Source organism: Solanum stenotomum, chromosome 1 (genome assembly GCF_019186545.1).
Source record: "Solanum stenotomum isolate F172 chromosome 1, ASM1918654v1, whole genome shotgun sequence".
Classification (NCBI taxonomy): domain Eukaryota; kingdom Viridiplantae; phylum Streptophyta; class Magnoliopsida; order Solanales; family Solanaceae; genus Solanum; species Solanum stenotomum.
The window spans coordinates 21081324-21095655 of NC_064282.1; the positions used below are offsets into that span (position 1 = coordinate 21081324).

General features: G+C 32.6%; 2 protein-coding genes across 2 annotated transcripts; one reads left to right on the forward strand and one right to left on the reverse strand.

The window, feature by feature from the left end:
* Positions 1–902: 902 nt before the first annotated feature.
* Positions 903–4925, forward strand: LOC125876739 (O-fucosyltransferase 20-like). Its single transcript, XM_049557979.1, has 6 exons — positions 903–1774; positions 2096–2264; positions 2947–3036; positions 3519–3802; positions 3893–4151; positions 4268–4925. The coding sequence occupies exons 1-6, from the start codon at positions 1161–1163 to the stop codon at positions 4496–4498; spliced, it is 1647 nt and encodes a 548-aa protein (XP_049413936.1). The 5' UTR covers positions 903–1160; the 3' UTR covers positions 4499–4925.
* Positions 4926–5800: 875 nt separating this feature from the next.
* On the reverse strand, positions 5801–10504 carry LOC125864262 (S-adenosyl-L-methionine-dependent uroporphyrinogen III methyltransferase, chloroplastic). The gene is made up of 6 exons (XM_049544202.1): positions 10459–10504; positions 9798–10393; positions 8604–8681; positions 8431–8500; positions 7424–7701; positions 5801–6373 (listed from the first exon to the last, which is right to left on the reverse strand). Exons 1-6 carry the CDS (start codon positions 10502–10504, stop codon positions 6203–6205), a joined length of 1239 nt encoding a protein of 412 aa, XP_049400159.1. The 3' UTR covers positions 5801–6202.
* Positions 10505–14332: the final 3828 nt, after the last annotated feature.

Genomic DNA, 14332 nt, shown 5'->3' on the forward strand with positions numbered 1-14332 from the left:
TAAATTTAAAAAAACAATCATAATAAATTCCCTCATGGACTGAGATTTTCTTATTTTCTTATTCTTATTCTACTTTTGACCAAGAGGAATATTGTCATTTTACACGCCTATAATTATTTTCCAATATGAAAAACCAAGAAGTTAGCATACACACATTACTCCCTCCATTCCAATATAAAATTAAATTTCTGTCACTTTTTTTTTATAATTTAAAATAAATAAAATATTTAATGTTCAAACATATTTTTTTTTTCCCTTCAAAATTATTCATTCTTTATTTGATTTTCAACTATATCTAAAAAAAAGCACAAAATGATTATATTGACAAATTATCTTTTGGTTAACTTTTTTAAGGGTGTGTCGAGATAAATTTATAAGCTAAAATATGAGGCACATAAATTCGTTATTTCTCATAAAATTAGATACATATTTTAAGTGTATATTTTGTAAAATTATTGAGTAAATATTATTTACTAACACTGTACATTTGATTAAACAATAAGGTTATACAATTTTTTTTCCATCTTTCTGTATTAGTTATGAGCCTTCATTCTAAAAAGTTCATTCATTTTGAAGGTTCATACATTTTGAAGTGTGTCATATGAGTAAATTTGATATTAGGAGGCGAGCGCATAACTAATACAGAAGATGAAAAAAATAATTGAAAAGCTCATTCATTTTGAAACGAACAAAGTAATAAATAATTTCTAATCTCAAATTTACTCATATGACACATTTCAAAAGTTCATTTAATTTGAAACGTATGAAGTAATAAATAATTCATAATCTCAAATTTACTCGTATAACACTCGTCAAAAGTTCATTTATTTTGAAACAAACGGAGCTATAAATAATTCCTTCCCCTACTCTAAACAACTTGTATAAATACCCTATGTTCTTCACAAAGAGAAAATTAAGACCAAAAAAAAAAACCATTAGCCATCTGACACCTTCTCTGACTTGTACCATTTTTCATCCAATACTAAACGCGCATTAATCATCGTATTTCGTGTTCCTGCCGATCATTTCCACCATTTTTTTTTCAGAAACTTTCTTAGAAAGTCTCTGAGAAAATCATGTTTTAAATAAACCAAAAAAACAGAGCATTTTTTCACTATTTTTGTGTTTCTTGAGGTAAAAAAGAAGCCATTTTTGAAGAAATGGCAGTGTCAAAAACCAACAAGAAGAAGCAGCAATGTTACATAGCTGTACCATCTCAAATAATAAATTCAATTTCTCCTTCAGGGCTTCAGTCTCTGTTACTGTCTCCAAAGAAAAAAAACCCATCTTTTTCTGTAAAGTTCAAACTTTTGCTTAATAATCCAAGATTCTGGGTTTTGTTTCTTTTTGTTTTTGGGTTTGTTGGTATGTTGAAGTTATGGTTCAATTTTGAAACTTTGGTTCCTTTTGCACCAAACCCATGTGGGATTTTTCAAGAAAAGACTTCATTTTTAAATGACCATGAAGTTTCTCAGCTCAGTATTGGAGCTCTGAATCTTGGAAATGAAGAAAAAGAAGTAGGGGATGAAAAGAGTGAGTTTTGGAAACAACCTGATGGGTTGGGTTATAAGCCTTGTTTGGATTTCAGTTCAGAGTATAGAAAAACAAGTTTGGATATTGTTAAAGGAAGGACTAGGTACTTGATGGTTGTGGTTTCTGGTGGAATGAATCAGCAGAGAAATCAGATTGTTGATGCTGTGGTGATTGCTAGGATTCTTGGTGCTGCTCTTGTTGTTCCTATTTTGCAAGTTAATGTCATCTGGGGTGATGAAAGGTTTGGCTTTTTTTTATTTGAACAATTCATCTTTATTTTTCCAGCTCACAAGTTTTGTTGTTCCTGTCTAATTATCTGTATTTAGGCAACTTTTATTGAACTTGACTTAGCTTCTAATTTTGGAGTTTGGACAGTTAGTTAGTCCAATTTCATCTATTTGGGAACATCAATCAATTTATAGAAATATTTCAGTAGTTTGGTGGAAAACTTATTATTTACATAGTGTAACATTGTATTTGGTTTTAATAAGTTAGATTTCTATTCTATTCTAGGGTGTTTTTGATTTCTTAGCTTATGTTCTTTGTTGGTTTTTGGTTGCAGTGAGTTCTCTGATATATTTGACTTGGATCACTTTAAGGAAGTATTAGCAAATGATGTAAGAATAGTTTCATCACTTCCATCAACGCACGTAATGACTAGACCTGTGGAGGAGAAAAGGACTCCTCTCCATGCCTCCCCCGAATGGATTCGTTCACATTATACCAGAAAGGTAAAGAGGAATCAATTCAATTAATCTGTGAAGTTATTACTTTCCTGGTTTTGGTTCAATAATAAGGACCACTGCTTTAATCTTTTTGGTCCAACAGCCTAATATAATTGAAAGCAAGAGAGCAGAAATGGGAAGTGAAAATGATTAAATGGTTTTATTTTCTTTGGGAATTGAGGTTCATTGTATGATGGATGGTCTTTACTCTTTAGCATGTTCATGTTATTAGAAAAAATTTAAATTATTAAACTTGGTGGCTATTGAAATTTCTATTGTTGTTAGTAACAATCAAGATTGCTTGTTTATTTGGTTAATACTAAAGTTGATATCTTTGGAAGATATCGAAGTAGTATCTTTCAAGTTGGACAAAGTCTTGAAATTGACTATATGGCAGCTGGAATTAATTTCTACACTCTTGGATTGATACCTAAACCAAAATATGCAAATACCAATTCAACTCTTCTAGACTTATTTATAAGGATATTTACTTGTGGTTTTTCAGAAACAATATCTCTACCCCACAAAGGTAGGGGTAAGGTTTGCGGACATCCCACTTGTGGGACCATAGTGAGTATGTTGTTGTTGTTCGTTTTATCTAAGAGGAGTGGTTGGTGAATTGAAGTTAAAACAAGTTTTGGGAAATTACAGAGGATCTTAATTTGATTGTTGAATTGATCTTTTGCAGCTTAGGAGGGATGGTGTTCTACTTTTGCGAAGCCTTGACTCGAGGCTGTCTAAGGATCTTCCTTCTGATCTTCAAAAACTTCGTTGCAAGGTAAATTTAATCCTCCTTGTCCTGTTACTGAGTTTAATTCAGACCTCTCAAAGATTCCGCGATGCATTTTATTGAATAATGGAAACTATATGGGACATTTGCTTCTCGAGAAAGTGATACATGAAATGCAATATGGCTAACAATAATAACTAGATTATCTGATTTGTCATTGGATGTTTGTTTTTTCCATCGTAGACATGGACATACCATGTATTGCAGTTTAGGACATGTCACTTTCCATAAGTAGGGCAAGTTTGTTTGCAATAATAACCTGGTCCTATTTAACTAACTCTGTCTAATGCTTTGTTGTTATATGTAATTATTCAAAGAAAACAGCTCTTTAAAATTTAGGAACTTTGCCTTTATTATGTTGTATAACTAATTTATTTATACCAACTGCTAATTTTAATTGGAACCCCACCTAATTCCTTCTGTTGGGATTAGCATTCAATTTGACAAAATACTGATTTGTGATCTTGTAGGTGGCATTTCATGCTTTGAGGTTTTCGCCATCAATCTTAGGACTTGGTAACAAACTTACTGAGAGGATGAGGAGCAAGGGACCATATGTTGCTCTTCATTTGAGAATGGAGAAGGATGTGTGGGTGAGAACAGGATGTCTTCCTGGTTTAAGCCATGAGATTGATGAGATGATAAATAATGAGAGGAAGCGAAGGCCTGAGCTCTTAACTTCGCGTTCAAACATGACCTACCATGACAGAAAGCTTGCTGGTCTGTGCCCTTTGAATGCTTTGGAGGTTACAAGGTTAGCATATTAGCCTTCATGTATTTCCTTGTTTTGTTGATGCACTTGAAAATACTTCCCTACTTAACAAATTTACGTTATTTTGATTAGGTTGCTCAAAGCATTGGGAGCACCAAAGAGTGCAAGAATCTATTGGGCTGGAGGAATTCCTTTGGGTGGAAAAGAAGCATTGCAACCATTGACAAGTGAATTCCCTCACTTCTTTAACAAAGAGGATCTTGCATTGCCCGGGGAACTTGAGCCATTTGCCAAGAAAGCATCCCTTATGGCTGCTCTCGACTACATAGTAACTGAGAATAGCAATGTTTTCATGCCATCTCATGGTGGAAACATGGGACATGCTCTCCAGGTATTGCTTCTCCTTCCACTATACTTCACTTTCTTGCACAGAATAATGCTAATAGGATTATCTGAACATGTCTGAGCTTTTCTCTAACTATTGGCTGTATTTTGTTTTGTCAATAGGGACAAAGGGCCTATGCAGGGCACAGAAAGACTATCACTCCCAACAAAAGACAGATGCTTCAACATTTTCTGAACTCATCACTATCTGAGACAGAATTCAACAGAATTATATTGGACTTGCATAGAGATTCCTTAGGTCAGCCAGAATTGAGGAAAGCAGGAAGGGATGTGACTAAGTACCCTGTCCCAGAGTGCATGTGCAATGGTACTATGAACCATTCATCGACATAACTCCTTATTGGTGAAATAACATGTGATGAAGCCTAATCATACATTCTTACAACATCCTGAGAACTTTGGATTAGCCTCACTGTGATTCAGACGAGCAGACGGGGTTGCTTGAGGTGCAATACAATTTTTTTCGACTATGTTTAGAGGCGAATCCTTGGTGGTTATAACTTATGGTAACGTGAGACTGATGCAGCAGAACTGGGAAAATGAATCTCTAATACAAAAGCAACATCTTATACAAGTCCAATTTCTATTTCTTAGTACTATATGTTAATAATGTTTAAATGAACCACAGCTTCATTTTATTCAATTCATTCTTTAGAAAATATCAATGTAATCTACCATAGTCAATGTATATGTAATATATATGTATTAATGTATATAATCATACAAATTTTTGAGGTATATATGCCATTTTCATTGTATATCTTTCTGAGCTAAGTATATACATTCTTTGTAAATCTATTGTATTGTCAAACTTGAAAGTTATCTTGAAATTTGGTACACAAAGAATAAGAGGAGACAGAATAATTCACTTATTATTAAATCCTATTTATTTTAATGTATACTTATTGGACTTGTCTTTCAAGCTTATCTTATGGAATTAACTTATTTTATTGACAAATCATTGCAAGTAAGAAGTTAAATCATTATCATTGTGGTCTAGATAGACTTCCAGTTGTACATTGTCAACAAACTGATTTATTAACAAACAAAGGAGCTTGGAAGCATGTTTGTTTGACCTATTCTTGAGTTCCTATCTGAAAGGAAGTAGTGATGTTCAATCATGCTTGCAAAATCATATCTTATAATTGGATTTTAATATAATTTGCGTTTAATTTATATTTGTTTGGTCAAGTAATTACTTGGTTAACACAAAATTGAGCGTACTTTAAAAGTATAAAAACAATCTCCAATTCTCAAGGAGTCAAAAAACACTACCAAATACAGTTGTGTATCGGTCAATTTGGTTCAGGTGTGAAAATTATCGATTTAACTTATGGAGCATCAGGTTGTAAAACTGCTAAACCGTTAAAAAAGCTACCAAAATATCGGTTGTTGATAGTTATGAGTTGGGCCTAAATATACATTGGGCCTTGACAATGGGAGCTTGGACTTGGCTTTAACATAAAACCCCAAATTTTCTCTGTATAGAGAAATCAACTGAAACACCTCATAGGAAAGGCAGTCTTGCTCAACAAGAAGAGGATAAGAGATACAATCAATGACAATGATGGCACCAAACTAAAATAGAAATAGGCAACTTCTAAAAATACACCACCAAGAAGACTATCAACATAAAATATCCTTCCAACTCATTTTACAAAATTATCAATCATTCGATAAAACATATCGTGCCTCTTGATAAATGCTTATGGATTAGTATTTTCTTAAAGAATCGGACACCGTCAAAATCTTAGTGTCACTTGTTGGCTCTTGAAAATAGAGCCAGAGTTGTCAAGTTATTGGAATGAGAGTAAAGATCCGCCTCGTTGAGTTCATGCTGGCTGAAGATTCTCCTCCACATATCGCCATAGCACCACTAAATGAAATCATCTTTATTGTACTAGACTTCACTGCACAATCTGAAAGAGAATTGATATAGTTACACATCATTTAGCATGCAGCAGTGTCCAGCTTGGGTGCAGGAAAGAGATGAGGTTTTTGGCATCACAAATAATCATCCCATTCAGTGAGGCTGGCCTATTGCAATGTGTTGGTTGAAGAATTTGTCTCGACCAAGATAGGAGTCTCTTCAGTGGAATGTGGCCATAATGGTGAAAGAGCTACAACCTTCCCAATGATAATCAAGGTTGGTGACTCTAGCTGGTGAGATACGATATCATCAGCAAGATTCTTCAGTTCTGCAAACACCTGAATGAATTACAAGGAAACTGTAATCAGCAATGCAATCCCACATCCTTGTCATGTTGAATGCTTAAATGGGCAGAAAAGAATGTCTAAACTAGCAAAGAATAACACTTCCTCCAGTTGTTTCAGATACTACATCAATAAGCAATATGACCAAGTTTAATCCTTGATTGGTGAAGGTTACCCCTTGTCCAATTGCTTACCCATGAAGTTGAATATGATGTGAGAACAGAGGTGGTAGCTTTAAGGCAAAGGCTACGAGTGTACTATTCCTAAAAACCTAGAGCTCTGAAACCAATGGAGTAGCTTGTGACCAAAAAAAAACATTTTTCTGTTTTATGCCAGTCAAGGTCAAGCTTAACTTCAGCTTTTAAGAGGCGATCAAATTGGTTCTAATGATGTCAATATACCCCATTAAGGGACCAAGGATACTTGCACTATATTGTTGTAATATCTGTGCAACTTAAAGTGCTTTGTCTTATTTGGAAGGTCAACATCAGAAAAATCTCAAAACCTTGGGGGAGAAGTAGAGGTCCATTTTGGCAGAAGGACCTTTTGTTGTAACATTCATTTTATCCTAGTACTTTTTTGAGCATATCTAATTTATCAGGAAGAAAGGTTGAAATATTCANAGGCGATCAAATGGTTCTAATGATGTCAATATACCCCATTAAGGGACCAAAGATACTTGCACTATATTGTTGTAATATCTGTGCAACTTAAAGTGCTTTGTCTCATTTGGAAGGTCAACATCAGAAAAATCTCAAAACCTTGGGGGAGAAGTAGAGGTCCATTTTGGCAGAAGGACCTTTTGTTGTAACATTCATTTTATCCTAGTACTTTTTTGAGCATATCTAATTTATCAGGAAGAAAGGTTGAAATATTCATTTAAACATCCTCTCCCTAAATGCATGTCTGTGAATTATTGTTCCAACTTCTCGCTTGCAGAAAGCAAATAACAATTGATTTATTCTCAAAGGTAGCAGACAAAAGCAGCATCCCAGGCAAAAAATGAAAGGAAAAAGTGAAAGAGAAGCAACTGGGCTCGCTTACCATGCGTTGTTGAGGTGTCGTCCCTCGCTCAATGGCAACAGCTGGTGTATCAGTTGGCAATCCATGATATATGAGCTTTGAAGCCAGGGAAGGAAGAGTTGACAAGCCCATATAAACAACTAATGTGGAGTCGGGGTCAGCTGCATTCTCTGCAACAAAAAGTGGGTCTGTTCCTCCTTTTCTCGAGTGACCAGTGAGAAATCTAACACTATTTGCGACACCTCGATGGGTTAATGGAATTCCCAACTCCGCCGATATCCCAGATGCTGCAGTAATACCTGAAATGAAATGACCAGAATGAGGCCTACCTCAAGTTGTGTATGACAGAATCAGATTTCACTTTGACCAGTATATCACACTTCTTCCAATATATATTTACTTACACACGACACATAACTAGCCCACTCTCACCTATAAAAATTTACACTTGAAAGTGCAGGTGGAGTCTGAAAGCAAATTAAATTCTTTAGTAGACTAAAGGGACTACCCGTGACCTAAATATTGGTAAACATATAACTGCGTAAGTGATTTTGAATGTTGGCAGATGCAGCAATAGCTGCCTTTTGGAGAAAACATAGTTTAGCTTATTAATCGGCTCATAATAAGTAAAGATATTGGATTCTCAAGGGAGAATCTGTAAAGTTTTTCAGAAAAACTAATGTCCTCTTCAACAGAGGCCAAGATTTAAATGTTGACATCTAAACTAAATGGAAAATCTTGCAAAGACAGATAAAATTTGAAAAAAAGGCGTGATTTACTTGAAGTTGCAAGCCTATGTTATTACGGAGAGAACTTGCCTTTTGTTCCCTAAACTAATACTGACAAAAACTTACTTTCTTCGACCAGTATGTACATACTCCTTCTCTAAATTGAAACATCTTCCATAATTAAAAAATATTGTGAGTGAGAGTTTGCAAGCCAGCCAACTGAATGACACTTGGCAAGATTTACATTCTGCAGTTTTCAGCTCAATCAAGTTTTTTGCGGGATTCACAAACTTATCATACCTGGAATAACTTTAACTTGAATTCCCTTTTGTTGAAGAAAATCCATCTCTTCTCCTCCTCGTCCAAATACCTGATATTCCAACAAATGGTCCAAACTTTCAACTCTGTAATTGTAAAAATCCACTATATATAAATGTATAAGCATACACCAAACATCGAAGCCAGAGACATACCAACGGATCACCTCCTTTTAGTCTCACAACATTTGCCCCAGCTTCAGCAAAACTCAGAAGCAACTCATGAATTTCTTCCTGCGAAATGCAAAATTCACAAAGATGTCATAAGCAAATTGCAAGCCGACTTGTTATTATGATCACACACAGAAGACAAATATTCAGCTAATTAAGAAGCTTGTAGCACTTAGATTTTCAACCATCAATGCCACCATTAATGCATAGACTAAATTATACCACTTGAGCCATGAGATTTCATATCTAGGTTAATTCAGGTATCACCTAAAACACAGAACAGCAGAAAGGCTATAGCTTTTCCACCATTACAATAGAAGCCAATCTATCAGAATCCACTATAGCATTTCAGAACTAGATATATTCTTATTGAGAAACCCCAGCACAGAAAACAATGGTCGGAAAGCCCAATTTCTCACATAAAGTTCTTTAAAGTTTTCATCCAAAAACAAGTTCAGTTTCTAACCATCCCAAGCATTTCCTAAATGATTAAGTTCCCACTATTAGAAGCCCAAATGTCACAAGTTTGACAATAAAAGCATCATTCCACTTGAAGGAAATCCATGCATCAATGCAAGACTTAAGTTGTATATACAAGGATCAACATAACTCAAATTTATGATGCATTTTCAACTATAAATCTAGAACACAGTCCATTTAAGGAATCTAGAATACCCAAATCAAACAAACGTAAGCAGAAATGTTCAAAACAACAAAGAAAATTGCGCAAACCTGAGTTCTGCTATGATAACCAGCAGTTTTACCAACATAGAGAAGTCTAGCATCAGGACCAACCAAATCCAAGACTTCATTAGAAACCAATCTATCATACAACAAAAGATCAGCATTCTGAATAACTCTCAAAGCCTTAACAGTCAACAACTCAGGATCTCCTGGTCCAGTACCCACCNCCATCCCAAGCATTTTCTAAATGATTAAGTTCCCACTATTAGATGCCCAAATGTCACAAGTTTGACAACAAAAGCATCATTCCACTTGAAGGAAATCCATGCATCAATGCAAGACTTAAGTTGTCCATACAAGGATCAACATCTCTCAAATCAATGATGCATTTTCAGCTATAAATCTAGAATTAGTCCACTTTAAGGAATCTAGAATCCCTAAATCAAACAAACGTAAGCATAAATGATCAAAAACAACAAAGAAAATTGCACAAACCTGAGTTCTGCTATGATAACCAGCAGTTTTACCAACATAGAGAAGTCTAGCATCAGGACCAACCAAATCCAAGACTTCATTAGAAACCAATCTATCATACAACAAAAGATCAGCATTCTGAATAACTCTCAAAGCCTTAACAGTCAACAACTCAGGATCTCCTGGTCCAGTACCCACCAAGAACACATTCCCAGGCACTTTTCTATCACACCCTCCTTCCCCTTCTCTCTTCTCCCTTAAAACCTGAAGCATTTTCTTCAGCTCAGGCAGCTGCAAAGCTATGTCATAGTCCCTCACATAGCTAGGATCAGGCAGAATTGGGCAAGAACCGGATTGTTGCTCCAATTCATCCTTGTAAATCCAACTATCCCTTTGGTATCTCTCAATTGAATGCTTCTCAGTAAAAGGGGAAGAAGAATGTGATGCATAGTTGATACAACAAACAGGATTAACACAAAAAGATTTGATTTTTCTCAATTGGGTTGCTCCAGAAGAAGATGAAATTNCCCCAAGTAGGATTTCTTGACCTTTGGAAGGAGGCGGCGCGAGGGGGTGGGTAAGAGAAGGCAAATGTGTAATTGGCTCTGTATGAAGGCCTCAATTTCGACCAAGTGCATTCAATTAAAAAAAAAAAATTATGAGATTTACCTTGCAAATTTACAATTTGATACCGGATTATACTTTCTCCGTTTTAAAATAGTTGTCATATTTCATTGATTGAAAGTTAATTTAACTAACTTTAAAACTTAAATTTAATTTGATTACTTTGAAATTCGGAAACTAAACAAATACCCACATAAAAGCAAAATAATAACAAACATATATCCCTTAATTATATTTATACTCCACTGAATAATTACACTATATATCTCCAACTAATTTCGCTTAACTAATACTAAATATGTATCATATGTTGTATTGGTATCATTAAGGCTGATTATTTCGCTTAACTGATACATTATATATATACTGTATTAGTATCATTAAAGTTTCTTGTTAAAAAATTACTCATTAGTCAATGATACTACAAGAGTATAAGACTAATGCGTAATTTCTGAACAAGAAAACCTTAATGATATATATATATATATATATATATATATATATATAAGAGAACCTTAGGTCTGCATATGTGGCGCCACCACAAACAAGGATTCCCTTTCAATTTATTTACTTCCAAAACTAGTCTTCCCCTTTCATGAAAAATTGTGACTTTTATGAAATTTTGTGATTTTTATGAAAGGTTGTAACATTTTTAAAAGTTGTGACTTTTATGAAGAGTTGTGGCTTTTATGAAGAGTTACAACTTAGTTATGACTTTTATGAAAAGTTATGACTTTTATGAAAGGTTGTGACTTTTCCGAATGGTTATAACTTTTTCAAAGAGTAGTGACCTTTCCGATAAGACACAATAAGTGTTTGTTCACACTACTCTTTGTTGTCTAATAATAGAGGAATTTCCTCTCATTTTAAAACAACACAAATTTTGAACATCTTCTTCTTCTAGACAATTAAATATTTGTGTACTTTGCTCCTTTAAACTTGGGGTACTAGAGTGAAATAATTTCCTTAAAGGGGACTCTGTGCATTCTTTGTGCTCGATTTTTTCCATTTTGTTTCATTTTATTGTTAAAGATCCTGATATGTTTTTTACAGTCATTGATTTAGGCTTATATTATTCATTGTTGTTTTTTAGTACATGCTTTAAATTTTGTTGTTTATGTTTCTGCAAAGTTATTATTATAAGTATTTGTTAGTACAAATGTTAATTGAGTATTCAAGCAAGTTTTCTCTACTGCAATTGTTGAAGGTACAATAAAAAAAAGCCTAACAAATCTCTAATGTCTTCATCAACAACGTCACTCCTTCACATACAAGGATGAGATTTTGTGTTCTTTAGAAAATTCTTTGAGAGATAAAAATTTTGCATGCCCATAATTTTTAGTTTTTATGTTGTTGTTATCTATTTTTACTAAATTTTATTAGTAGATATTATGAGTACTTTAAGGATTGAAAGTTGATTGAAGTTTTCGTCAATTTTTTGAGGTAACTTTTCTGGTTAGAATGATTTGTTATCATCATTAGATATCTCATAGTTTACTCCATTTAATGTATGTTTTTTCTTGCTATTTTGTTGTCTCCTTAAAATTGTATTGACTATTTTTTGTTTGGTATGTATATTATCTCACTTGGACAAAGCTTTCGTCCTTTTAATGTTTTTCTTTTTTTCCTTTTCAGTCTACTCTTCTAAATATTTTTGGTGTGAGTTATGACTATTTTCGGCAAGCTTAATTTGAAGAATATGAAACAAAACCTACTCTAAATAAAAGTAATACCTTAAGCGACAAAAGATATGTCTATTAACATAGATCTTTTGTCCTTCATATCCTAAGTCACTGCTGAGCGTTTGAGTTATCCATGAGTTTAAAATATTAAAATGTTTAATGTTCGAGAAATTTTCTTTAATATGAGTCTAAAATCCAACATTTTGATCTACTTGTATTTTCATAATGCAACAATTATACATACATATTTATGAAAAAGTCGTAAAGTTGCATTGATGAAACATCTAGAAGGGCCTTCAGAGCAGCAATTTAATGAAGAATGAATTTCTAAAAGGGTCAACAATATTATTTTGTTGTTGGTTCAAATTTATTTTTCTCCTACTATAAATTTTGTTACAGTAACAAAGTAGCAATAACGAAAAGTGGTGAACCTTTGACCTCAGACAAGTAGATTGTCTCTAAGAAAAATTATTTATGTTGTTGTGTTGTAAATTTTTTAACGGTCTTAACTAATTTATAACTAATACTGATTATTGAAAACAACCACATAATTTTTTTTTTTCACAAGGAGTTATTCTAACCAAAAAATTATCATATTCTATATTTTTCATATACAAAAAAAATAGTGAAAGTGATGTTTAATCGCTACATAAAAATATCACTCAATTTTAACAAGACAATTATATCATCAAACATATATTATGATAAATTATGTAAAAGATAAAATGATTAGATATTAAGATATTTTTAATCATTCATTATATATTTACAATTCTTGAGATATGTGATAATGACAAATCATTTAGTTTTTGTTGAAATGTTCTTAAAACCTACGAAAATTTACTTTTTTTTTCTTATAACAGTCGATTATTGGAAAGGTTGTTCAAAAGCTTAAAAAGATTATTTATGCCTGCGCGAAGCGCAGATAAATTACCTGGTATATATATATATATATATATAGTTTTAGTATCAATTAAGCGCAATTATCAGCCCTTAATGATATTAATACAATATATGATACTCATTTAGTATCAGTTAAACAAAAATTATCAGCCTTAATTAATGTGAGGTGTGGACTGTAATTTTTTTTTTTTGAGAGAATGTGCATTTCTCGAATTACTTTGGATTGGATTTGAACATGTAATTATTTTGAGTTTTATGACCCATTTATGTATTTTTTCCATTTGAAATTTAAAATTGAAAATTTTGATATTAAAAAATAAATACAAAAAGTACTAGGAATTTTATTTTTTCTCATATTAATATAAATAAAAATATATTTTAAAATATAAATCAAAATTCATATTATTTGACTAAAAAAATAAGACAATTAAAAAAAAACGAGGAAGTACATCATAAACTCGTCGATGTGGAACCTAGGAAGTAGGAACCACTTATAATGACACATAACATACATAGATAGACAATTTTTGAGTAAAAATTCCCAAGTCTGAACTATATCTCAAATTGAAGGTGCATTTTTTAAAGAGTAAATTTTAGGAATAGTAAACATAATAATTATATTAATGCTTTATAGTTATAGTTTTGATAATTACGCTCTATAGCTATAGTTTGATTTGCTATGAGGGTCCTAGTTTGTATAATTCGAAAATCCTGATATGTATAATACGCGAATCATGATTTGTATATACAAATGAACAAGTTTGTATAATACAATTTGTTGTTAGATCGAACAATGAAATTGTATTATGTTTGCTAAATCATTTATATGTTCAGGTGTAATGATATGAATTGATCAGTGTTGTATCGATTCATTTTTATTATGAACAATAGGATGATTTGTATATGGAATGTTTTAGTTTTTTTTCTAGATTTGTATACATATACATTGCATGTTTGTTTGTATCTCTGAAAATTGTGTTTGTATTTTTACGTGAATTTGTATATGTATATGTTCTTTGTGTTACACTTTGTCATTTTTATTATGAATAATTGGATAATTCGTATATGGAAGGTTTAATTTTTTTCTAGATTTGTATACATATACATAACAAGTTCGTTTGTATCTTTGAAAACGTTTTAGTTTTTATAGATTTGTATACATATACATCACAAATATCTCTGAAAATTATTTTTGTATAATTACGTGAATTTGTATATGTGTATATGTTCTCTGTGTTCTCTGCGGGTCCCGGCCAAATAGCAAAGTAGGTGACACACTAACTGCAAAATACAATTAATCTAAACTGTAGCTATTGCATTTAAATATAATTAAGTGTTTACTATTTC

Coding starts and splice junctions, on each gene's coding strand:
- LOC125876739 (XM_049557979.1), top strand. CDS start 1,161: ATGGCAGTGTCAAAAACCAACAAGAAGAAGCAGCAATGTTACATAGCT. Junction 3,037..3,518: donor TTCAAAAACTTCGTTGCAAG/GTAAATTTAATC, acceptor GTGATCTTGTAG/GTGGCATTTCATGCTTTGAG. Junction 3,803..3,892: donor AATGCTTTGGAGGTTACAAG/GTTAGCATATTA, acceptor TATTTTGATTAG/GTTGCTCAAAGCATTGGGAG.